The 27388-nt window shown below is 38.2% G+C and overlaps 1 protein-coding gene across 1 annotated transcript in view; it reads right to left on the minus strand.

The window, feature by feature from the left end:
• Positions 1–27388, minus strand: part of ITGA1 (integrin subunit alpha 1) — a 180937-nt gene that overhangs the window by 16334 nt on the left and 137215 nt on the right. The window contains exons 16-26 of the mRNA XM_056112043.1: positions 23339–23505; positions 21363–21499; positions 18324–18434; positions 15392–15601; positions 13825–13905; positions 12987–13063; positions 9128–9217; positions 7329–7431; positions 2277–2390; positions 244–348; positions 8–112 (exon numbers count right to left, since the gene is read on the minus strand). Coding sequence (XP_055968018.1) covers positions 8–112; positions 244–348; positions 2277–2390; positions 7329–7431; positions 9128–9217; positions 12987–13063; positions 13825–13905; positions 15392–15601; positions 18324–18434; positions 21363–21499; positions 23339–23505 — 1300 coding nt within the window. The remainder of the gene's footprint in view (positions 1–7; positions 113–243; positions 349–2276; positions 2391–7328; positions 7432–9127; positions 9218–12986; positions 13064–13824; positions 13906–15391; positions 15602–18323; positions 18435–21362; positions 21500–23338; positions 23506–27388) is intronic.

Raw genomic sequence — 27388 nt, forward strand, 5'->3', positions numbered from 1 at the left:
CACTTACTTTTATGAAAGTTGGCTTCCATAAGATAAGTGAAATGTTCATTTGGGTCATATCAGAAGGAATGAGATCACATGTGATGGTAGCAAATTTACAGGTACTACAGTCCTATTAAAAATCAAAGGTATATGTCATTTAATAAAACATAAAATAGAAACAATATAGGTATGTTTAGGTCTAGATATTCACTTAGAAAGCCTGGGGTAAAACTAGCATGTGTCTTGGTTAACAGAATATACCGAAATTGTGCCTCGTTTGAGATCTTCAGATTTGGATATGATCATTTCCTTCCCAGAGTTGATATGAAGAGGATCCTGAAGGTCACTAGGCCTGCAGTTTGCATTCTGAAAAGATAAAATATTTATTTTTCAGGCCAGGCATGATGTTAGAAAAATGACTATAAATGATATCTACTGCCATAAATGCAGGAGCCATTGTATGAACTGCTCAACATGGAAGCAGCTATTTTATATTTTATATCAGTGACATATGCACTCCCAGGTAATAATGCCTGCCACTGAAATGTGAGTATTAGTTAGTATTAGTTAGTATTAGTATTAGTATTCAGGTTGTTAATTATTTTTTAAAAAAATGTTAACATTCTTACTATTAAGGAAAAGAATGTTAGTAAACTTAATGTTACATAAATGCATTATTTTTATCAATCATTAGTTTATAAGTCCCATAATCAGAGAGAAAAAATAAAGCTCTACGAGGAAAAAGAAGTGTCAGCATTTTTATTACTTAATATGATGGTTTTTATAGCTTTATGAAATAAAAGGAAAAGAGGGATTTTTAATCTGTAATTTTATATTCAACCAGCAGTAACTTTAGAGGGTAAGTGAAGCGGTAAGATATTTAGTCCACAAAGGGGAATGATTCATCCATGTTTACTCAAATACAAGCTTAAAATGTAATATTTAAAAGGTGGTAATTTCCTTGATTTTTTTGAGGCTCAATCTAATAAACTTTTTTATTCCCCAGGATATTCTATACCCTTGATATAAATAATAAAGAACAAAGGATGAAAATTCAGAGAAAAATTAAGAAGTAGAAAAAGCATAATTTTTTCCCTTTTAAATTCTCATTCATACACTTTTTTCTGGATTAAAGAAAAAAGTTTTTAATTCTTGCCTTAAAAAAACATTCAGGGGGTAGGGTGCTACCAACAGGTTAACCTGCATCTGTGGGGTGATCACATCAGCAGCCTGTTGGTGTCTTCAAGCTTCCTAATACCCCAAAATTGCCGCTATGCCTTTGGCTGGACTCAAACAACTTGGAACCAAGTTTACCAAGAAATTAAACGGCCAAAAGTTAGGTATGTGGGAGCCAAGCCCACAAACCACCTCTGGCTCAGCTATACAATCTCATTTATTGGTGTTATTTCAGAGACTCATAGATAAGTCTTGAAATAGATCCAAAGCTGTAGTTAATCTTGAACCTGTGCATGGCTGAAGAGACTGGGGTAAGTCATAGGGGGACAAGGTGGCCTGGTGGCCTACCCAAGCAGATCCCCCGGCAGCCACTTGCTTTCACAATCCAAAATCGCTGCCATACCCCTGGCTTGACTCCACTGTCTCAGGATGGACCTCACCAAGATATAATCCACTGAAACTTATAGTGTGTGGGTCTTGTGACTGAAATCTCTAGGCTTTCTCGGGATTGGGATGGGCTACCTCCCCACAACTCCTTGTACTTCTGGAAGGCTCAGCAGTCACATCCACACCCCAAACCTGCCACCCAATTGAAAAGCTACTCTAGCCTTACCATACCAATAAAAATACCAAATGCCCTGAACAAACACCATGACCTCTTAGCACACCTGTATTGCAAAAAATAATGCATAAAAGGAAAAGGAGAGAGAGCGAGAGCAAGAAGGAAAGTGCCACCCATAGAGGGAGGTTGGGGGTTGGGGGTCGGGGGATTGTGGTGGAGTAACGGGGACTGAAACCCAATTATGAACAGTTTTGTAATGGTCTATCTCATGAATATCCAAATAAATTTTTTTTAAAAAAAGTAATGTGGAATTCATGCTGAATTTAATCAACCTAATCAATGGCTAAAAACAATAGCAGTGCTCCTACATTAGTGACCAGTAGGGTGTTGGTGGTTATTGTTTTATTCTTTACATCTTTTTTTCCTAAATAAATATGTCCATGTTACTTTGGTAAAGTTCCTCATTTAAACAGGCTTCTTACATAATAAATATCTTTGAATACAAAGTCTTGAAAAAGAAAACTGTAATGACAAATTCACAGTGCATGTGACTTACATCAGAAGAGGACCATCCATTTGGGTACAGTACAGGGTAATCGTCTGAGGTCAGATTGGGAAATGAAATTGACAGCCTTAGTTCTGGCATTGGAAAATTCCCAGTTTTTCTAATCTATAGGAAAAATAAAATAAATGTAATCTTTTTTTCAACAGTACCAATTCTATCATGAGATTTTAGTTTTTAATTGAACACTCAAATTCTGTAATAGTTTGAATCCCAGAATGAATATACATAGTTTATAGCAATGAATAAAAATTCACATAATTGAAAAAGAAAAGGAATATGCCATGGTTAGAGTTTATGTAGTCATTTATTATCATGTTTTGCTCCCCTCTTTTACAATTGGATTGGGTTTAATGGAAGGTCGTAATATAATTCTTTGACAATTTATCATACTCATTTTCCTTTGTTTGGATTTGGAAAGGAGAGAAATATTTACCCAATCTACTCAGATTGAGTATAGTATTGCTTGCCTCAGCCTAAGGTGTTTTTTTCTGTAATTCCCTAAACTCATAAAATACTCCTGATCCAAGGTAGCTGCTCCTGCCACCACTAGCCAGGTAAATTAGATATCGATATATTTCTATTTTCAAACCTATCCCGAGCTGGAAGTTTTGTGCCACTGGATATTGATAATTCAGTTTGATAAGAGGCTGATTCACTCCCAGAAATCCCCATCTGCTTTTACACATTAATCTAATATTCTGCATATATACCATCATGCTGCTAATGCTGAGTACAGCTCATTTCATTTCATTTCATTTCATCATCCTGTTATTCGTCGATTGCCTCGAGCAGGCCCCAGTAACGTCTCTTTCATCCTAGCCCTGATATTATATTCAAGGCTCTTTAGGAGAATGAGGCCCATCATTGTTACTGGTATTTGGCATATTTGGTACACCACGGGGAGTTTGCCAGACTCTGTCCTGTGGGCAGGCTACATTCGATAGCCTGCAAGTTTGTCCAAAGTAGGAATGAGATAATAAGATGTCATAAAAAGATGTCCTGATAAGATGTCTTGCGGCTGCGAATGCGGCCCCTGGTCGGGGCAGGGAGGAAAGCTCAACCCGCTCCCCTCCAAGGGACCCCGGCGAGGAACAGCCAGACGCAGGGGCAGGAGACTGCACTGGTCTCGTCCAGGAGCTGGATTTTATAGTCTCTGAGTCTTGGCCGCTGATAGGATTACACGGCGCCAGGGGGCCAGGTGGTGGGTGTGACCCCCGCCTACTGGAATTTGGAGGATCTGGGTGGAGGATGCTCGACTCCAATTCGAGTAGGCTTGGAGGTCTCGGCCCCGGAACCCGCGTGGCTTTGTCCCTCTGCCAGTACTGGCAGAGTACAGCTCATAAGGAAGAAAAATGCGGCAGGATGAAGTGCCATAAGTAAGTGATAAGGCAAGAAGCTGAAATCACCCTTTAGAAATCTTTACCTGCTTAAAACAGGTCTAAATGAACCGGGCTAAGCTGATGCCGTGGCCCTCTCTTCCTATTCTAAGAAGGCATGATTTCTGGGCCTTCTTAAGAAGCTCCTTCATCAATACAGACTAATGTCAAGAAATCCTAATGACCTGGTAGCTGAGCCAACTAGATTAAGCATTCCAACTAGGAGCAATTCTCTGAATATTAACTGTATCCCTTTATAACAATGTGAGCTGTGTCTGCCTCTTAAGCACATTTTTTGATTCTGACCTTCTCACTAATATGTTTCTGACCTTCTTACTAATATGTAATATGTTCTAGCTTCTCTGGCACAGTCTCCTTATCAAATTCCATCGAATTCTAAATATTTAGTCAGAAGTCATACATTTTACAATTAACATCTATTCTTTTCTGATTGAAACCAAGACCCCTTATGGAAATATTGGAGAAGACTGAGATTAAAGAACTTTTCCTAAATTCCACTACATTGTAGGTAATGCTAAGATATAGTTACCTATCTTAATTTTCCTCTATTACTTTTCCCTTGAGTTATTTTGCTTAGCTTGACCGGCTCTGCTTCCAGTCTTCTAGTTATGTTTAAGCAAAAGGCATTATATCAAGGCTGGAGAGAGAGTAAGGCTCTTGACTTGCATGTGACTGACCTGGGTTCAATCCCCAGCATCCCATATGGTCCCCAAAGTCCCACCAGAAGTGATCCCTGAGCACAGGCCCACGAGTAAGCCCTGACTACTGCCACATGTGGCCCAAATAAAAATATATAAATAAATGAAAGCAATATATTTTATGTATTTGCTTTTCTAGTAACTGAGTAGTATTCCACTGTGTATATATACACTGCACTTTCTATCTCCACTCATGTGTTTTGGGTCACTTGAGTAGTTTCCATATGCCGACTATTGTCTATTGTAAATAGCATTGCAATGAACTTAGGTGTGCAGATACATTTTTGAATTGGTATCTTTTGTATTTTCTATAGATGCTTAGGACTAAAATAGTTAGATAATATGATAATTCTGTCTTTAGTTTTTTGAGATATTTCCATACTGCTTTCCATGAACTGGACAAACTCCCATCCCTACCAACAGTGAATGAGGGTTCCTTTCTATCTCTGCTGTATCATCAATTCTTGTTTCTGACATTTATGATCTAGCTATTCTTTTAGTGTGAGGTGACAGTCATAGTCACTGTTAGTTTTGCATATCGACAGGAAAATTCAGGAATACTTCTTTTATTGGGTGACAGAGCACACCTGGCAATGCCCTGGGGTTATTTCTGCTTCCTGCACTCAGGGAACACTTCCGGTGGGGCTCAGGGGAACATATGGGGTGCCAGGGATAAAACTCGGGTTAGTTGCATGAAAGGAATCTGTTCTATTGCTCAGACTCTTCTGTAGCTATGTTTTAAAAATTGCTTCAAGGTATAATTAAACATTTAAATAAGTTTATTTTTAAAATGGTGAAATTTATAAAGAAGAATATTGGAATATAGAGATAGAATAGTTGAAACAACATGTTTCTCTCTGTTCATTCTTTTAAAGATTTTTTTTATAAATTTAAAAATAGTTCACTTGATCACTTGATATCCCATTACTCATAATTAGCTCAAGTGGGCGCCAGTAACATCTCCATTCATCCCTGTCGCATCCCTGTAGCAAATGGTGTCTGATCACTCCAGGAACATGAAGAGCCTCAAACTGATCATTCAGGGTCTTGATGAAGAAGACTGACTGTCTCATATGTTGGCGGCCATGTGATCTTTTGATGTCCCGTGGAATCCAGTAGGTAATGACTCTAGCAGTAGTCTCCAAATCGCATTATGTGACTAGCCCATCTGATTTTCGACACCTTGGCAAATGAGACAGCGTCCCTGATTCTCGATCACTGATGGAGGTAAGAACTCTGGATTCCTTCTCTCACTTGAGTAAGTGTGATACTCCAAGCATAGCTCAGTTCCTCTTTGGGATACCTGAATAGCGTTCTCATAATGTTTTTGTAAGGCCCAGGTCTCTGAGGCATATGTTAATGCAGGAAGAACAGTGGAATCGAAGAGATGTGGCCAGAGCTGGAGGTTCTTCATCCTCTTAGCTATTTCTTCGATGCTATTGAAGGCGTTCCAAGCTGCTCTCTTCCTCCTGCGCAACTCAGGTGCCAGGTCATTCATCATGTTGACTTCTTGACCTAGGTACACATAACTGCTGCATTCAGAGATGTTCATTCCATCGAGAGCTAATGGAACGTCAGGAACAAGACCGTTTCTCATAAACATTGTCTTCATAAGATTCAGCTGTAGTCTGACCTTTCCACTCTCACGGTCGAAGTTGGCCAGCACTTGTGCTGCTTGGCTAATGTTATTAGAACAATGTCATCAGCGAAGTGGAAGGGTGTAGTTGCCCACCATCTATCTTCACCCCCATTCATTTCCATTCTAGTTGTCGCATGATGTTCTTGTGGGTGGCAATGAAAAGTTTCAGTGAAATGATATTACGCTGCCGAACCCCTCTCTTGATATGGATGATCACTTCCTTGTAGAATGGTGAGATCCTGGTAGTGAATCCGTAATACAGCTCATGGAGGATCCTGATGTATTGAGTTTGAACGTCCTGTTTGGCTAGGGCTTTGTTGACTGCTGCAGTCTCAACAGAATCAAAGGTCTTCTTCTTCCATCTTCCAAGATTACCACACTATAATTGATGGGGTTCAAATATGGTTTGAACCATGGGAACACCTGCAAGGGTGATTAGAGGCCACCCTAAAAGCCTCTATTTCTCTCATAGAGCCTGGCAAGCCACTAAGAGTATCCCCCCCCGCCACGGCATGGCAAAGCTTGGAAAGCTATCCGTGGTGTATTTGGTATGCCAAAACCAGTAAATACAATGGGTCTCATTCCCCTGACCTTGAAAGAGCCACCAATACCACAGCATTAAGAAGGATGAGGAAGAAGAGGCTGATAAAATCTCAAGGCTTAACTAGGCTGCCAAAACGAAGAAGGACAAAAATGCCTGTCTGTACTTTCAGTTGATACACTGGCATCGGATGTATCCACCAAGGACCTGATGGTGCAAGCATGAAAGATCAAGTACGACATCATTGGTTTGAACAAGAAGAAAAGGCATCAATCACATCACGCTATTTTCAACACTGAAGAAGAACTGTTCCTCCAAACATGCACCTGGCCCAGACAAGGTCAGACCCAAACACCTGAAGAACCTGCCATCAGTACTCATCAATACACTGGCTCGGCTCTTCACATGATACCTATCTGAATGCAAGGTTCCATTCCAGTGAAAAACCAGCAGGACTGTACTACTGTACAAGAAGGGAGACATCCACCTCATTGGAAACTATCACCTGATCTGCCTGTTGTCTGTTGTCTACAAGCTGTTCACTTGAGTCATCCTGAATAGGATTGGCAGAACACTAGATGAAGGACAACCATGTAAGCAAGCTGGGTTCCGAAAAGGATTCAGCATGATTGGCCAAATCCATATGATAACCAAGCTCATTGAGATTTCTCGGGAGTTCAAGATGCTGCTTTGTCTAATGTTCATTGATTTAAAGAAGGCCTTTGATTTAAAAATAGTTATAATACTAATTTAAAGATAATTTCTTACCAAGTAAAAGATATTAATTTCATCTCCTATGTCTTCAGTAGAGTTAATAACTTCAGGAACTGTGTCATTGACACCAATTAAAATGTGGTACTCACTTGCAGAACTGAAAAGATTAGAAAAAAATATACAACAATGTTTAACTTTGATTTGACCTCAATTTTTCACTGTTTATACCTGAAAATTCTGCAAAACTACTTAATAAAGATTTCAGATCAAAAACAAAATTCTTTTTTCTGACACCTGAAATTAAATATTGGATTAGGGTGAATAATAGCATTATAAAATCAATTTCAATAGTCAGTGATGCTTATACAGCATCAAAAGACTCAAGTAAATAGTACAGCAGGTAAGATACCCATAGATTTTAAAATAAAAATTCACTGTAAACATGTAACACATTTTCATAAATTCGCCAATATTCTTTTTTTAAAAAATTTTTATTAGTGAAACACCATGAGGTACAGCTGTAGATTTTGCCAATATTCTTTATAGCTATAAATCATCAAGCCAAAACTTGTCATTTTTAGAAATATTGAATTTTAAAAAGACTTAAAAAGTTGTTATATTGCTACTATGTAAGATTTTATATTTTAGGATTTTGGAGCACATGAGAAATTTATTTGCAACTTTTCATAAATAATTTTTAATCAAGAATACTATAATTTTTACTAAACTTAAAATTAAATCTTTTCCATATAACTTTTCTATGTTTGTTAGATGAACACAGATAAAAATATAATATAAATGTATTTTAAACAGCACTTTAGTCAAGAGGAAAATAAATTTGCTTGGCAAAAATCTGAATTTAGGAACATTAAAATTATTGTGAAAATTCTGGTTTATAAAAAAGTTTATAGAGCAAAATAAAAAATAGCAAACAGAACTTAAAGTCATGGAAACATAGCAAAATCTACACATATCTTATAATCCTCTCATTGTGTGGTGGTGTGATAAAAGGAAGTTGACATAAAATAAAAAAATAAAATAATAAGGCTTTCAAGATGAAATTCACCAGTGATTATAATACTTGTTATATACACTGCATATCCTTACTCAGCAGAAAGTTAGAAACTTGCTTACATAAGGATTTATAGTGGGAAAGTACTATGTTTGCCAACATGATTACATTTGCCAACATGACTATAACAAAAATACATTTGCCAATATGATTGTTTGATATATCAAAAGTTCTCATGATAAATGAAGGTAGATCTCTTTAACCATGTGCCCAGTATGCATGGGCTGCTCATGTCCCTTGTAATGAAAGATCAGAAATGTGCTGGCAACTTCTGGGAACTTTGCTCTTTGCAAAGGATGTCTGGGTTCATGAGCTTGCATGAATTGAAGACTGCTAATGTAATCCAGTCCCATCTGAAACTCACATTTAAAATTAATTAGTGCAGGGACAGAAGAGATGAATACAGTTGGTAGGACACTTGCCTTGCATGCAGCAAACTCAGGATAGATCCCCAGTACTCCTTACAGTAGCTGAACCCACAAGGGTTGAACCCTGAGTTCAGAGCCAGAAATGAGCCCTGAGCATTGTCACATTGGCCCCCAAAACAAAACAAAACAAAACAAAACAAAGAAATTATTGTGCTGTTTCTCAAACTTGTGAGTGTGAGAATTATCTGAAGGGCTTGTTTAGTACACATTTGTGAGCATCGCCTATGGAATTGCTGGTTCAATAGTTCTGGGGGGAGCCAGAGATTTTGTCTGGATTATTTCCCAGGTGACTCTGACCAGGGACCACAGTTTCAGAACCACAGGATTAGTAGAAAGGTGTAGTTTCCTCCTACCCATAAAACTGTAGTCCAACTTCATATTTTACGGGGATAGAAATGTTCACTTCATTATCATATAGGGTTTCAGGAGGTTCTTCACTGTCACTAAAATTGAAAAAGTACAGCACATTCAGACAATTCATCAAACTGTTGACTATTTATTCTAAACATTTTACAAACCTTTTTTTCTTTTTAATACTATAAGATACTTGAAAATATTTTAAAAAATCGAATCACCATGAGATAGTTACAAAACTTTCATGTTTGAGTTTCAGTCATACAATGATCAAATACCCAGTACACATTCTTTACCACCAGTGTTCCCATATACACCCCTTTGCAACTTTTCCCCCACCTCCTTGGCAGACAATTTCTCCCTTACTCTTTCTACTTTTGGGCATTATGGTTTGTAATACAGATACTGAGAGGTTATCACGTTTGGTCCTTTATCTATTTTCAGCACATATCTCCCATCCCAAACGATTCTTACAACCATCATTGTCTTAGTGATTCCTTCTCTATTCCAGTTGCTTCTCCCCCAGATCATGAAGCAGGCTTCCAACTATAGGACAATATTCCTGGCCCTTGTGTCTACTGTCCTTGGGTGTCAGTCTCACATTATGTTATTTTATAGCCCACAAATGAGTGCAGTCATTCTATGTCTGTCCCTCTCCTTCTGACTCATTTCACTTAGCACAATACTCTCCATGACCATCCACTTATAAGCAAATTTCATGACTTCATCTTTCCTAGCAGTTGCATAGTATTCCATTGTGTAGATGTATCAAAGTTTATTTAAATAGTTATCTGTTCTTGGGCACTCAGGTTGTTTCCGGATTCTGGCTATTGTGAACAGTGCTTCAATGAACATACACATGCAGATACATCTGATGAATCTTATGGTAAGTAAATGCAGAAAGAACAGAAATCCTAGTGTATCAATAGGTTGAGAAGAGAGGTCAGAGACAGATACTGAAAGCTTCCAAGTTGATTCTGAAGTCCAGTGAGAATCGAAAACCATAAAGATTTACTTTATTTCTCAAACTGGGGGTCAGAATGATAGTTCAGAGTGTAGGATGTTTGCCTTGTACGCAGCCAATTCGGATTCAATCCCTGGCATCCCATATAGTACCCCGAGCTCTGCCAGTACTAATTTCTTAGCATAGAACCAGAGTAAGCTCTGAGCATTGCTGAGTGTGACCCAAAAAGCAAAAAGAAAAAAATCTCAAATTTCTCAAACTACTCTGAGAACAATGATAGGAATCCTTGGGTCAATTGTTAAAGATGTAGTTTATTGGGAATAAAGATTTAGGAAATCCAGATTAAGATTTAGGACCTAGGAATATCTTTTAACACAGTTCACATAGGTGATTCTTTTATATTTGTCACAGATAAGGATATGCCTAGTATCACAGGTGACATTTAAAATTTAAATTTATCTTGCTTACAATAGTTTTCCATATTAAGAACTTATTGCTAATATTAAGCACTTATTTATTAGCCTGATTTTAGTTATCAGTTCCTATGTAGGATATATAAGCAAATGTATATATCGGTGTACACATACACACACTCTTACACACACATTTCTTATGGCCCTTATGAGTGATAAAACAGTGACCAGCACTGGCTCTAGATCCAAAGTATATGACATACTCTTGGAAAGTTATTTAAGCCTTTGTGCCATGGTTTTTCAGCTATATAATGGGTATTTTAATACTAAAGATTACCAAATTATGACTAAATGTGTAATACTTTTAAAGTGCTTAACATAGATCCCTGGACAAAGAAAATATCCAATAATGTTAAACTAAATATTATTTAATAATTGCATATATCCCACAATCAAATGCCTAACCACCTAGTGTTTCATTTTACAGGATAACTAATAAGCACCTTATAATGACTCTGGATGTTTCCAAGTATATTAAGTGATTTGGTATAAGCAATGAAACAGTGAACGCAGCACTCTGCCTTTGGTTATAGTTATTTATTTAAAGGGCTGTTGCTACGAATGGTCCACTTTTCTTTCACCCATTCCACACTGTGAACAAATGAAATAGGTCTGACTATATGACTTCACTCTTCAAAAACGATGCAGCTCACTATGCTAGTTCAATAGAAATAATGCCTCATCCCAACATTTGATATTCAATATAACACGATAGGACACATACTTCCTGCTTATACTCCATTCTTTCCTTATGTATAAGCAATATTCAAGCTAAGACATGTTATTCAATATTCCCCAAATAGATCTACAGGTCTACCTTTGAATTTTTGCTCACTATTTGTATTTTACCCGAAATGCTCCATCTAACTCTATCCACTAGACTCTCTGTTCATGAACTCTGTTCATTCTTGATGATCCTTCTCAATTATCATCATCTTGATAAATATATCTTGGATTCTCATTGCTAAGTAGTTGCAATTTCATCCTTAATGAAGTCTCCCACTGTTGGTTTCTATTTCTCTAATGACTCTTCTACCCTGCATCATAATAACTTATATAACAATCTCAGTTCCCTACTGCCATACTCACCCTATGAGGAAAGGAGATTCATCCTCTTATTAATTTATACATTCCCTATATTAATTAAATATATTATTCATCACTGTCACTGTCACTGTCCTCCCATTGTTCATCGATTTGCTCAAGAGGGCCAAATGACATTGTGAGACTTGTTACTGTGTTTGGCATATAGAATATGTCACAGGTAGCTTGCCAGGCTTTGCCATGGGGGCAAGATACTCTCGGTAGCTTGCCGGGCTCTCCGAGAGGGGCAGAGGAATCGAACTCGGGTTGGCCATGTTGGCTGCATGCAAGGCAAACACCCTACTGGCTGTGCTATTGCTCTAGCCCCATATTATTCACAGATGTCAAAAATATTTTCTGAGTGATGGGGAAATAGCACAAGCGTTAAGGATCATATATGGTGAATCCAGTCAGATCCCTGGCACTTCATGATCCCTCTAGCACTGGTGGGTGTAGCCTTGGAAGGTCCTGAGCATCTGTGCATATTTCTGGAGGTTTCCAATGCCTGTGGCACTGCAGGACCTGAGTCCTGCAGTCTACCACAGCACTCTTGGGGCGTATCATTGAACTGTCTCACTGGGTAGGAGCAAATTGTTGAGACTGGTACCTGGATCTCCTGAGCATCACTTGGGAGTTCCCCCTCCCCAAATTCCTGAGTTGATTTGATTGTATAGAAATAATCTACCAAGGAATTAATTATTTTACTTTTATCCCTTCACACTGCATTTATTTAGTGATCATTACATGTTAGTGACCATGTTGCTCTAGGAAATAATGTAATAAAATGAACCTTTATTTTAGGGAGTTCATGATTCAGTTTATAACAACAAGAAGAAAGGTAGCCAACATTACAATTTCCTTACAAGCTTTTACTACTTTTAGTTTATATGTTCTCTTCCATAGACTTTGACTTTTTTGAATAAAATTTATTAAGCTACAAAAGAGTTTCATAAAACTTTAAGTGGCTCTAGTGACTCAATTGACATTGATGGGTAATGCATCACTGTCAAAATGAAGGTTTTTAAGTTACCAGAGCCTGCAAAACTTTAAATAAACTTAAATTTGATTTGGTGAGTACAAATGATATGTGATTATAATCTTTTCTTAAACTTACAGAATCATTGCTTTAACCTATTTAGATGTATTACTTCTATTAAATGAGACTTATTTTGCTAATCATTCACAAAATTATTTTTGTGAAGCAAAGTGGTTCGTTACCTTGTACTTCTACTGATTTCAATGTGTAAGATATTTCCAGTAAGTTTAAAAAACAAATGTTCTCTCTAAAGAAATTATGTCTACTCATACACACATACAAATGCATTCATATAAACCAACCTTGTTGTGCTCAAATGAATTACCACATTTTCCATAAGATTAGATGTGTTAAATTGAAATAATATTTTGAAAGTTACCTACAAAATAAAAATATATAATTACTAACAGAAAAAGAAAATATCTGATTGAAATGTTCAATTACATAATATTACCTACACTGAAATTATGTATTTAATATATATTTTATAAAATAAGGCTTCCTCACATTTTAAATTTGAGAAAATATGATGCATATGTTTTTAAATGTGAGCCTGTAAAGTCATTTACATATTAGTATTGCATTTTAGTACTTAAGTTATGTTAATGAAGTATTAAATGTATCTAATTTGAGTAGTTACATCTGAGCATATGGATTAAATGATGCACAATTCCTCGTAAACCCCAACAAACAGAATATAAAATCAATTATTTTTTCAAAAAATATGTCAACAGAAGAGTTCCAGTCTAAAACCTCAAAGATGCACAAGAAACTATAATTCCCATTCTCAAAACTAATCGTGGTTTGCATTAAACTATTCTGGGATATGGCTAACAAAACAGATACTCCAAATTAACAGAAACTAATAAAAAACTAAAATAACAAATATTACAAAATACAGAGCTTTGTACAATAAGGAATTTTAATCAGTTTCAGTTCCAAACACAGAAGGTATGATTAAAATTCATGGGTCAAGGTATTTGCATAGTTATACATTGATGAGGGTGTTTTTTTTGTATAGAACTTGACATTTTTATCTATATTATCTGAATGGCTACCATTAGAAGGATTCAGACACTGCGTTTTGAGCACTTATGGTTTACATCTGACCACCACATCTACTACACATAATGTTCTTACCGCTTCTCCTCTTCTCAGGAAAGGATAGCCAACTTTACATGTGATGTTATGATTGGATTCACAACTGTCTTTTTGTATTGCCTAAGAGAAGAGAGTAAACAGTGTCATCAGACGCTCAGATGAAACACTCAAGCACAGCTTTCTGCAATTCTCTGAGATGTGCCTTGGATTCTGTTTTACCAAAATTTGTCTCTCAATTTAATACTCACAGTATTCTGAGTTTGCCTGTCTCAGAGCATGGAAATCTGAAATTCATGAAGTGGTGACTTAAAGATTGCAGCCCGCAGTACTCTCCAATGTAGATCTACCACCCTTAAATGTAAGTCCAAATGGCACCTTCCTACCAGTAATTTGGAGGCTGACTGTAATAAGCCGCCATGCTCTGCTACAGAAAAGCCCACTGTGAGTGGTGTGGTCACTGAGGAGTTTAGCACAGCGCTAAGGGAATGGGCTCTGACAGCAATCAGCAGCCTTTGCATCCTAACACCACTTAGTAGCTTTGTCCTTGTGAGTGCTCCCTGCTTCTGTGGGACTCCCTATCATGTGGGATTTAACTTTAAAAAGTCACTGAGGGATGCAGAGAAATAGTACAGGGGGTGAAGTTGCTGCTTTGGATGTGGCTGACCCCGGTTTGATTTTTTGTGGCACGGGCTAGGTGGTCTCTCCAGAGCACTTCCAGGGATCACTCCTGAACACAGAGCCAGAATAGCCAAGTGAGCACTACCAATTAGTAGCCTCAAAACATAAATAAATAAAATGACCCCTGAATATGAGAGTCAGCATTGCCTATATTGAGACATTAGTTTTCAAGAATTAGTCATTATGTCTCTAAGCAATATCATAATAAATGTTGAGATAGCGGAAACACCTGACTTTATACAAACTAAACACTAGTTTTAATATTATATACAAGTATTGTTTTATAATATGAAATATTATTCTTAATTCATATATATAGACACAGAATTTTAACTCTGGGAATTCATTTGGAGATGTTCAAATATGGAAGTCTCAATTATGCCCGATACACATCTTATGTCGCTATTTGTTAGTGTTGAAAAAAACCCAAAGACCTGAAAACTTCTGTATGATGATAAAACATTTATACCACAACTCTCCTGCTAAAGTAAGGATTTAGCCTGAAAAGAAAAAGAGTATTGTGATAATTTTTTCATGTAAATTTTTTGTTGTGTTATTCCAGATACTTGTGTTATTCCCTTTGGCCCTTCTATACTATTTTGAATTTCACTTTAATATTTACTTTTCCCTTTAACTCAGTCTCAATTTTGGTGATTTAAGGAATTTCTGGATCTTATTATTCTGATAAATTGGTGACACTTTTCACATGCTGAATCCAAGAAGTAATACATATTTCTAGAGAAAGATAGCAAAACCAAGGCTTTGAAGAAAATATTAGTACTTTTAACCCTCTGTGGGTATTAATTTTATATAAAATGCCTTCTATTCTTTAAAAAATCAAGAAAAGAATTACAACTGGTACAGCAGCATGGGAAGTAGGTTCGAGGAAAAACAACTCTGAAAGAAAAGAGACTATCTAAAAATTTACCTCAATTCCTGAAAAAATTAGGTTTGGAGAATAATTTACTATGGTTCTGGTGTTATAGGCACTGTCCTTTTTATTTTTGACTGTAAGGCTAATGTTGAGTTTATCGTTGTGAGACTTGACAATAAGCAAGTCTTTTTCCGTGGTGGACACATCCAGGGCAAGGTCTGAGATACATCTGTCCTTGTTTCCACAGTCTTTGGCAAAGGGAATCTGAAAGAGCCACAGAAAATTATTTATTTATTTATTCATTCAGAAGTTTTATTCACAAGCAATAACGAAAATAAGCAGGTAATGAAGGGAGAAGAGAGAGGATGAGAAAGAAAGTGAGGGAGAGAGAGACAGAGAGAAAGAAAGAGACAGAGAGAGAATCAAAGGCCCACACGCACTTCCAGAAGCAACTGGAATGCTGAAGTGAAGTGGGCAGACAAGGAATTTTTTCATTGACAAATAAATACATCAAATCATTTGAAATTTGTCTTACGCTATTATTATAAAATGTTGGGGGAAATGTTTGCTTTGTCAACATTTTATTATGAGCATTTTTATCAGGAATTGTATATTGGGCCTCTATCTTCCAACTGAGATTCTATAATGAATATTTCACTTTCTCTGCCTTATCCCTCCACGTATCTATTTCTGGCTGTTCTCCATTCCAGTTTATTTCTAAATGCATTTCGAAGTGAGACCCAAGTATACGTTGCTCCTCAGCTCTGGGGCATTTATTTATTGTATTTAAAAAATTGGGAGGGGGTAAAATTTATAAGTTGTGGAATATACAATCTACTAATTCTAAGTTTACATTCGTAAGCTATAAGAAACATATTTAAAAATTAGTAAACATTATTGAAAATTATCTTATTAATTTGTGTGACAGTAATAACATATTACAAAGATAGGTTAAACCACTCACAAAAAGCACAGCATCTCAAAAGGAATTTCACATTTCTTTCTATAGTTAATAGATAATAAATAAACTTTTACATGTGGGTATCAATGTCATCTATCTCCTTAAAAATGAGCAGTTTCCACAGCTGTTTTTTACTGGCCTTAGTTTGCCAAAGCAAGACAGCTTCCAAAAAGGACTCTGAGACCTAGGTCTCTAAGTGGACATTTTCGTTCGACTCCAACTGTGAGCTATTTCCATTAAAAAAAGATCAAATACCGGAATGTGAAAGTACTTACTTAAGAGGGTGGAAAATGAAAGGCCATATTAACTGGGAGTTTCCTTGACTCCTCTTCTTAATGTCCTCCCCTTATGCACTCCGCCCCCAGAGCTGTCCCTTCTAGTTCTTTCCTAATATCTCCCCATTTCTAACACCTCTGGTCCAGCCATCCTTACTTCTTCTCATCTGTGGTAACAATGACCTAACTAGACTCCCCACCCCACTCTTGGTTCCCTCCAATCAATGTGCACACTGTCGAAGGAATGAGCATTCAAATGACAAATACAAGGAGAGATAGTATAGTGGGCGTAGCACTCACTTTGAATGTGGCCAACCCATGTTTGAGCCCCAGCACCTCAAATGATCCCCTGAGCATGGACAGGAGTGATCCCTGAGCATAAAGCCAGGAATAACCCTGAGCACTGTCGGGTGTGTCCCAAAAATAAAAACGAAAAAGTGACAAATATACCCTCATCCAAATATAAACAAGAATTATTTAAAAATATTTTAAAAAAAGAAAAAAAATCTCATCCTCTGACACACAGAACCAGTTAAAAGTCTTTGATATTGATGTATTGTCTATTGTCCTTCGTGCAGTTTAACATCTATGCATGGACACAGAGATCTGAAAGGTCAGGTTCTGTCATGTCTCCCATCTCGTTCTGCAATGCTCCTTAGCTTCAGGCACCTGGGTGAGCTGAGTCCCTGCTATGCATTAGAACCTTCACAGTAGCCCTCTGTCTAGAACCTTCTTCCACTTCTTCCACCACTCTTATAGAAAATCGTTCTCTGCTTCAGTTCTCATCTCATATATCATCACTTTTTTGGTTTTGTTTTGTTTTTTGCTTTTTGGATCACACCTGGCAATGCACAGGGGTTACTCCTGGATCTGCACTCAGGAGTAACTCCTGGCGGTGCTCAGAGGACCATATGGGATGCTGGGACTCGAACCCGGATCAGCTGCGTCCAAGGCAAACACCCTACCCGCTGTGCTATCTCTCCAGACCTGACATATCACCACTTTTGGGGCGTGATCTGGGGTCCCCTTAGCTCAGGCAGAAGTTTAAATAGCTCTGCCATCTTCCCAAGAATGCATTTCATGACCTAATACCCATCTCCTAGATTAGACTGTATTAGACTGTATGTGTGGTGTAGGGTAAGATACTCTTAATAGTGACTTTGGAGAGAAGGAAGAAAAAGTGGAAGACAGTTACAGAGGAAAAAACAAAAAAATTTCTAACATTTGCTCTGGGGCGGGGGGAGGGGCTCACTTCTGACTCCACCTTCTGAGCACTTTTTCAGGGATGAGAAGGTCAGTTCTTTCCTATGCATCTCTGAACGTGCTTGTGGGAAGCATGGGCTGTGCTTTTATAAGCATGTTCTGTAACTTTTATAAGGTGGGTTCCCATGATGAAGCTGAGATTGCAGATCGTGGTTGCTGAGTTTTTTTGTTATCTGGGACTTAAGACTGGGTAGGCGAACTATGCCCTTCAATTCAGTGTTTATGAGTCATGAAAGGGAAATCTGATGGGCCAACTCAGAGTTGGGTGCTCCTGATTTCAAGCGAGTTAAAAGGGAATGCCATTTAGAATTTCTGTTAAGCTATCACAACAGGAAACTAGGAGTTGTGAAAAGCTAGAAGAGTTTAATTACTTAAAAACAATTTTAGCAAAACCCCCATTGATTTACATAATGTTGCCTGTAAATTTTGAGTTTTTTCCTAATATGGTCAGAAATAGGAATTATGAATTTGAAAATTTCCAACTTACGTGTTCATGTACTGAATTTGGCAAATCACCATCAAGAATGGGCCCATTTTCTGGATCACTGAGATTAAAATCCACAGTTATTCTCACTGAGTCCCGGAAGTCATGCTTGTCCTAGAGGTTAAAATAGGAAATATATTACTGGTATAAAATTAATTGGATGTTCAGATTTAGTTATGGTTTCCTTCTCCTGTCTCTGTGGGTCAAGTTTACCAGACAATTCTTGGACATCCTATTTGGCCAATGACCTCATCAGGCTTCTGTTTCACTGGAGAGGGGCTTCCCTTCTTATCTAGAGAGGGACATGTCTGCAACGCAGATTGGACAGTTGACTCACCTCCGCTGCTCAGAACCTGCTGGAGTTCTGGATAAATTGCCATGTCAGTTAAACCACTCTGAATTACTGCATACCATTACTGCTTCTTATCATCAGCTCAAAATCACTATGTAGCTCTCTGGAAAGAAAGATGGCGGCTGCATGGGAGCCTGGTGGAGAGCAGGTCTGAGACGGGGGTGGGGGTGCGATGGATACCTCATGGGACGGGGGGCGCTCCGGCCCGTCCTTCACGCCCGACCGAGGTCACAGTTGCCCCCCACGAGCGGCTCTCTGGCACGGCCACGGCCCCAGAAGCACAGAGACCAATCTCTTAATTAGCTGACTCTCAGTAGAAATACTTGCAGGGTTAATAAATAAAATAGCAGAAATCCAAAACTGCACAGCCGCTATCGTGGCCGCGTGACATCATTTAATTCTTGAACCCAGCTGTAGAAAGCAATGCTTTTTTTCACAATGCTTTTTCAGCATGGCTGAGTTTGGGGGGGGGGTAAAGTCTAAATAATAATGGTGCAACTTTTATCAAAACAATGAAGCTAGTCAAAGTAGACAGAGTGTTAACTAGAATTCATCTACCCCACAGACATTGGGGGGAGGGGTTGGGGGGTTTATTGGGGTTCTTTGTGGTGAAAAATAAGTATTGGTAAAGGGAATTGTGATTGATATTTGCATGACTGAGACCTAAACTTGAAAGCTTTGTAATTTTTCCCACAGCGATTCAATAAATAAATAAATAAATTTTAAAAAAATCACTATGTAATACTTCTAGGAGAATTTCCCCATTTCAGAAGAGCAAACTTTTCATAAGTCAGTTTCATTTCACTGATACAACATACATCTGGATTTATAAAAATTTTATAATCAAAAATGATATTTATAATAGTAAAATGGTGTAACCATAATTACTGTTAATACTATCATCACCATCATTTGAGGTTTCATAACTTAGACACAAAGCTTTCATAGCTTTAGATGCACTGTTGTATATTACCTCAGCAACATTCCATGCATGAACAACTATTACAGACTTTATTTTACAAACAACTGAGTTTTCAAAAGACCAAACAAGATTGCCAAAATCACTTGGAATGTGGGAAGCTAGAATACAAATTCCACCCTGCCTGACTCCAGAATAAACTTTTAAAGTACCCAATAAAATTCAAAAGAAAATTATAAATTTTGAAACTAGTTCAGAGGTTCCCAACCATATTTGGCCTGCTGCTTCCTTTACAGAAAAAATCACTCAGCGTGCCCTTGAAAACCTACTTCCTTTAAGTGCACAAACAGAAATGCCCTCTGCCAAGTTGCACCGAGGTAAATAGTGCCCCTAAATATTCTAGTACCCTGGGAAGTACTGCTACACACTTTGGAAAATACTGAACTAGTTCATTGTTTTAATACCAACTACTAGACTAAGCTAGATAGTAAACTGACAAAGACTATAGTGAATTTTAATAAACTGGAAGTAGTGCCACATATGGTTTTATATGCTTTCATATTTTATCTAAATGCAAACTAAAATGTTTAGTTCTAGTGAACGAAACAGGTTAGGGCACCTTCAGTTTGTCACTTACCCCTCATTCATAGATTGATATAGACAGAATTGTTTCATTTTGATATATGTGATGGGGAATATTGACTTGAAAATTTTGAGCTATAATAATTAAGACCTACCACCATGTACCTCTTCAATTTTCAAAATATAGAATTTGAATACATGAAGGATACAAGAAATAAGTTAGAGGTGTAATAAAAAGTCTAAAGATGTATAAAATTTTAGAATATTTTTCTTTCAATCTAAAGTCAAGGTGGATACCAAATATTTTAGTAGACAGGATGAGATCTCAGAAAATATACAGTGGAAATATTCCCTCTAGGCCTTTATCTGCTTAATATCCACATTTCAGTGGCTGGAGAAATAATACAGGGGTGAAGGTGCTTGCTTTAAATGCTTTAAATTTAATCTCTGACAACAAATGTGGCTCCTTGAGCACTACCAGGAGTCAACCCTGAGCAAAGAGACAGGAATGATCCCTCTGCACAGCCAGACATGACCCATAAACTCAAAACACAAAAAAACGAAATCTACACTTGACAGACAAGAGAGGCCCAGAGAAGTTAAAATGATGATTCTAAGTTGAAAGTCTAAATACATGGATGGAAAGAATGAATAACTGAAGAGATAAGCTTCTGTATCACTGAGTACAGGAGCCATGTACTGTTCTAAAAGATAAGGATGCTTGGAAACACATGTAAAGGAGATACAAGGTAGTTTTATGAAATGCATTTGGAAATTTGAAACCGAGACATATCATTTTCTGATGTAAATGATCAAAGATTAATTTATGGTGCATACTTTAAAACATGGACTAGAGCAATAGCACAGCGGTAGGACGTTTGCCTTGCACGCAGCCAACATGGCTGACTCGGAGTTCGATTCCTCTGCCCCTCTCGGAGAGCCCGGCAAGCTACCGGGAGTATTTTGCCTGCACAGCAGAGCCTGGCAAGCTACCCGTGACGTACTCGATATGCCAAACACAGTAACAAGTCTCATGATGGAGACGTTACTGGGCCCGCTCGAACAAATCGATGAACAACGGGAGGACCATGACCATGACTTTAAAGCATATAGTATTTGACTTGAAATAAGACATCTAGACCTTATTCTTGATATGGAATAAAGCAGCTATAAGATATGATTTACTTGCCAACATGTAGAAGGAATGTTTAGTGCATTTTGATTTCAGAACTGTGATGTTTCTTTGAACCTTTCTCTCTTGAGTTCCTGAGAAAAAACTTCGAGATATCTGTCTTAGCGAATCCAATGTGACACGGTACTGCATATCTAAAAATCAAAACAGGGATAATGATTAGAAATGTTTATTTGTGGTAATTTTCATTACTATTCAGCTCATTAAACTGTCATTACAGAAAAGCCTCTTGGGCAATCAGTAAACAGATAATTTGCTTATTTTTGTACTAAACCGCTGTACAAAAAAGTAAGCAGCTACTGTAGAACAATAGTTTTCACAGACATGAAAGTAATCTCAAAGAACTTATAAAAGCTGCTCTCTGGGGGCTGGAGCGATAGCGCAGCGGGTAGGGCGTTTGCCTTGCATGCAGCCAACATGGCTGACACGGGTTCGATTCCCAGCATCCCATATGGTCCCCCAAGCACCGCCAGGAGTAATTCCTGAGTGCATGAGCCAGGAGTAACCCCTGAGCATCGCTGGGTATGATCCAAAAAGCAAAACAAACAAACAAACAAACAAAAGAACAAAACTGCTCTCTGAATTTAGGTTCTAATTTCTGATTATGCTGTATATATGGTTACACACATGCACACTGCTGTATATATGGTTACACACATGCACACTCACATGTGCACTTTGACATATCACCCCCACATCCCCCTTCTGACCACGTCTAGCCAGGCCTGTGTTCACTGATTCTCACTTCAGCATGTTAAAGTTCCTAGAATACTAAAAGTGCTGTATTAAAATAGAGGTATAAAGGACATTTTGATCTATATTATAAATATAAACAAAGCATATATAATTAGCTTGTAACTTCACTTCATAAAATAGTATCTTACATTTAGAAAATAAGTTAAACCGTATCTCAGACGCACACACAAACACACATGTACATTCGGTTTTGGGAGCCACATCTGGCTCGGTGTTCAGGGATCACTTCTAGCAGGGTTTAGGGGACCATATGCAGTGCCAAGGATCAAATCCAGGTTGGCTGCATGCAAGGCAAGCTCCCTACCTGCTTATTCTAGCCCTCCAACTCTAAACCTTATGTATTTTATGAAGTCAATCATCATTACTTGACCACTTACTATATAAGAATTAATTAAGACTTAAATAATTTAACACAAAAGTGTAAATCACTATTTTACATTCCTGTGCTTCATTTTTTCCTAGTTAGAGAACTATTTTGAAACCTAAAAATGAACAAAAAGCAAAGAGAAGTATATTTTAAGGATTAAAGGTATTTTTATTACCCCTACATTTCACTTTTATGTACTTGGTTTACAGTCTAAATTAGTCTGAAGTTAAAGATCTTCATATCTTTGAATCCGATATATTTCAACACTGTTATAAAACCATCTTAAACAGTGCAGCATGATGGGAGGGGGCGGAGGGTAGGTTGAGGTAATGCCTGAGACAAACACCCGGAATGTGTCTGACTTTCAAAAAACCCAGGTCACCCTCAGAGTGTAGCAAGGAGATTTTGGGAAGTTGAGCCTAGGAAGTACTCACGTCCTCTGCAATACCAGTTTCAGACCAGATAAAAGGGGGGGTTTGTGAAAACCCAAAGGAAGGAAAAATGAGCTCCTTTGGAACCTAATTTCCAAGCGCTACTCCTGAAACAGAATGTCTCCAGCTATTCAATTAATTATCAAGACACCCAATTTATTCATAGACAGTCAGAAAGCAGCTATGGAAAGTTAAAGCCATCACATTCATGCATGTGGTTTCTGCTCTAAAATTTGCTTGATTTGATGACCTAACCTATCTTCAGTGGAATTTCCCAGGGGAAACATATTCACAGAGTGAGAGGTGAAGTGCAGATTCCTATCATCAGTGGAACCACATTACCCCACTGGATTCCATCCACTTGGAGCAGGTTTATTGTCTTCCTGTTCAAAAATTCTTGCTCTTTCTGTCATACTCACCAGCTTCGTAAACAGTGTGCTCTTTGGACTTTAATTTCACATTAAAACACACAGTGGCGTTTATGCATACTGTTTCCTTTCCTTCCATACGGCAGTTTTTCTTTTGAATATTCACTTTATTGGGTTCAAATTTCATCGTCACTTTAACTACGGCCACGTCTCGAGACCTACAAACACAAGAAAATGCGGTGACTCGGGGCACGTGTGTCCACTGAATGAATGCCATCATCTGGGAAGTGCTTCCTGGCTGCAACACAGAGGGTTCTTCTCTGTGAGTACTCATGGCCAGGGCACCACCTCTCTGGGGAAACTAACACAGAAGAGATTCTACCCGGTGATCAACACAACCACAACCTGAAGACCTTGCTGCACTGTATATTGTGCTCCTTGAAAAATTGGACATTCTCTGTTTGCCACATTTCTGCGGGTTTTGCTCTTGCTACTCTCTGCCTTTGTACTCAGTCCCAAACTCAGAAGGGTAGAGGAAAAATGATTTCTCTTCCCTTATACTTCTGCCATCAAAGATCCGTTTTGTCCATGAAGGAAAGAGACAGAATCAAGTGTTCAGGTGAAACTTCGGAACCAAACCATTCTTTGAGAATCTGAGTTTACTGCAACCTGGCAAGAGTCCAGAGGCCTCCGATGACGTTCCTGCGTGGAATCACTCTGTTCCCATAGGCTCAGCCGGCTTCTGCTTTTGGGAAGCAGAAGCATTCTGCCAGGCACATGGGGTATTGATTATTTCATTGAAATCATAAGTTAATTTTAATAATTGGGCATTTTTACTATCTCTACTTCATTTATTTATTTATTTGCTTGTTTTTGTTTTAGGGCCATACCTGGCAATGCTCAGGGGTACTCCTGGCTCTGAACTCAGGAATTACTCCCGGTGGGTGCTCAGGCTACCATGTGGGATGCTGGGGATCAAAGCTGGGTCAACTGCATGCAAGACAAGTGGCCTATCTGCTGTACCACTGCTCCTGGCCCTACTATCTCATTTCACATGAGAGATAACTGGGGCTCAGAAATTAAATTGTTTATCAAAGGTGAAAAACCACTTAGAGGAAAATAACAGGGGTTTAAACCTTATCCTACCTGTAAAGCCCAAGGATTCTCATAATCTGAGACAAGAGCAAAGAATCTGAAATTATGCAGGAAGAGTATATGTAGCCAGAAGTTAGTCTTTTAAACCAGGCTAACCTAAATGTTGACACCTTCCCCTGGTTTCTGCCTTCTAACCAGATTGATTACAAGGAAACATAATGATCACTTATAAGTCTATTATTTACTAAAAATTACTATAGGTATACTTACTGTTTCTTCTATGCAGAGGAGAAATGCATATACATATACACATGTAAACATACATACATTCCTTAACTGGTAGCACTGTAGCACTGTCCTCCCATTGTTCATTGATTTGCTCGAGCGGGCACCAGTAACGTCTCCACTGTGAGACTTGTTGTTACTGTCTTTGACATATCGAATATACCACGGGGAGCTTGTGAGGCTTTGCCGTGTGGGTGAGATATTCTCGGTAGCTTGCTGGGCTCTCCGAGAGGGGTGGAGGAATCAAACCCTGGTTGGCTGTGTGCAAGGCAAACGCCCTACCTGCTGTGCTATCGCTCCAGCCCTCCTTACCTTGTACATATAAATATGTGCCTATACATAATTTTTAAACAGTTTAGAATGAACAGTTTCCTGATATTTCTATTCTTCTGGTAAAATGATTTCTAATGACAATACTATTTCAGCATCTGCATAGAGCATGCATATATTGATGCAGTGCTTTCTTATTACATATTTGTTTTTACTTGTTTTCTTGAACAGTAGTTTTAATATGAGTAGCACAGTGATGATGCCATGGCTCATCTTCAGCCACGTATTATTTTCTAGAAAATTTAGGAGATAAACTCTGTAAAAAGCTATGAACATTTTAAGGGTTATTGACAAGTTTTTTAATCTCCTAACAAGTTTTAACCAGCTCATCCTTTGACCTACAAGGAATGATCTGGTCTAGCTTCCTGATTAGCATTTGAATTCTCCAGCAAGAGTCTGCCTCGACTTGTAACTTACTCCACACCTCCTCTCTCCCCAAGAGCTCACTGTTGGGCATGTAGCTTCATCTAGTCCACAGGGCAGGGCTATGGCTATTTGCACCTTGGTGGACATCCTGACCACCCACTGGGCCTCAGGTACAGTACATCTGCCATCTGTACACACTCTCAATCCTTCCTGGAGCATTCAGTCTTGTTCCCCCAGGTACAATATGCTGCTTTGATCCATTCTGCTGGTGATGGTAGGGATTCAACTCTGCCATTTTGGTCCATCAGTGAAAAAGTTTCTGGTTAAGGGTAGGAAAGGCCATACACAAGAAGCTCTTGAAACACAAAACCGGAGAATAAAACCTGCACTTAACCACAGAAAGTAAATGAAAACTGGTCTACAGAACTGAATTCACCACCACACCATAGAAGTGGGAGAGAACAGGAAGTGGAAGGGATGAGACACTTTGCTAGTGGAGGGTATAGTGTGGAAAATTGTATGCATTGGAACATTGTGTACCTTAATGGCTTTGGCAAACATTATGTCTCAAAATTATTTTTTTTGTATTTAAGGGCAATATGTTTATTGTTACACTTGATCTTAGCCTATCTATTCTTGTATTTTTAAGGGTAAATGCAGTAATTAATGTCAGTTAGATCTGTTACACTGAACTATCAGTGTAAACAATGCAAACAAAACTAACTTCAGCCTGATAGCCTTTGTCCCTGACACTGAGACTCCTCATTTGGAACTTTAGTTTTCAGGGGGACTCAATCCACAGTCAGGGCTCCGTGCTAATCAGCACATTCCTTTCCTGCGCATTGCTCTGCAACTTCCTCTCCCCTTAGTGTACAGCGAGCATCTGGTGTTGGCCTTCCAAGTGGTGCTCAGGAGGCCTAGGGGCCCCTCCAGTGTGTCTTGGTCAACGACTGACTGACAGTTCAACAGGATGGACTTAGGCTGTGTTGTTTCTTGGGCCTGTGGTGCCGGGGATTTCCGGAGTTACCCCAGTGGATATACCTACACCCAGAGATGCTCAGGAGACCGTGTGAGGCCAGGCATTGAACTGTGTCTGGCGATGATTAGCATGCTCCCTAACTACAGTACTATCTCTCCCAGCACCAGTACAGATAATTTGTGAACAGAATAGCTATTATTGGAATGTGGGTTCTTTTTTAATCGCTTTTTTCTTTTTCACAGTACACATTATTCCTCTTTTAGATATTTTTTTGGGAAAAGACCACTGAGATTTGTTTCTTCCTGAATTATAGCAAACCAATCATTAATTGGAAGAATAAGCATGTTGGACTTCCATCAACGTACATGACATAAATATTTATTTATAAAGTCTTTCTTTTACATATCTTACTGCTGTTCATAACATTTTTCAAAATTATACATATTTATCATTAAGAGTATACTTTGTGTTTTTAGTCACTTTTCTTCCAAATTACATTTTTGGCATTGTGCTTTTGCTTTTGCTTGGTGCCATACCCAGGGGTGCTCAGGACTTACTCCTGGCTCTGCATTCAAGGATCACCCTTGATGGGGCCGAGGGGACTATATGTAGCAGTAGGGATCAAACCAAGGTAGACTACAATCTTAACCCAGTACTATCTCTTGGCCATGACATCATTTATATTTTATAGAAAAATGGTTAAAGCTAAATCTATTACTGTAATTGATTATATTATTTTAAGTAAATGGGTCAATGAATTAGTATGTAAAATAATGTTTATGATTATTAATGCATTTTTAGCTATCGATTGGCATTTTACAAATTAAATTAAAACAAATTGGGCTGGAGGCAGCTTAGACTCTGAGCAAAGATATTACTGAAGATGCTTTAAAGCTGCACTAACAATATAAAATGTGTTTCTGCACCCTTGTCTGTTAGGTAAATAATAGAAGAATTAATGTTCCCAAACATTTGTAAGCAATGCAGAGTTAGGGAAATGTTATTGGTTCTATTCCTCTCTGAGGTCTCTACTTCCTGCCAAATAA

The sequence above is a fragment of the Sorex fumeus genome, unplaced genomic scaffold, assembly GCF_029834395.1.
Source record: "Sorex fumeus unplaced genomic scaffold, SorFum_2.1 ptg000015l, whole genome shotgun sequence".
Taxonomy (NCBI): Eukaryota; Metazoa; Chordata; class Mammalia; order Eulipotyphla; family Soricidae; genus Sorex; species Sorex fumeus.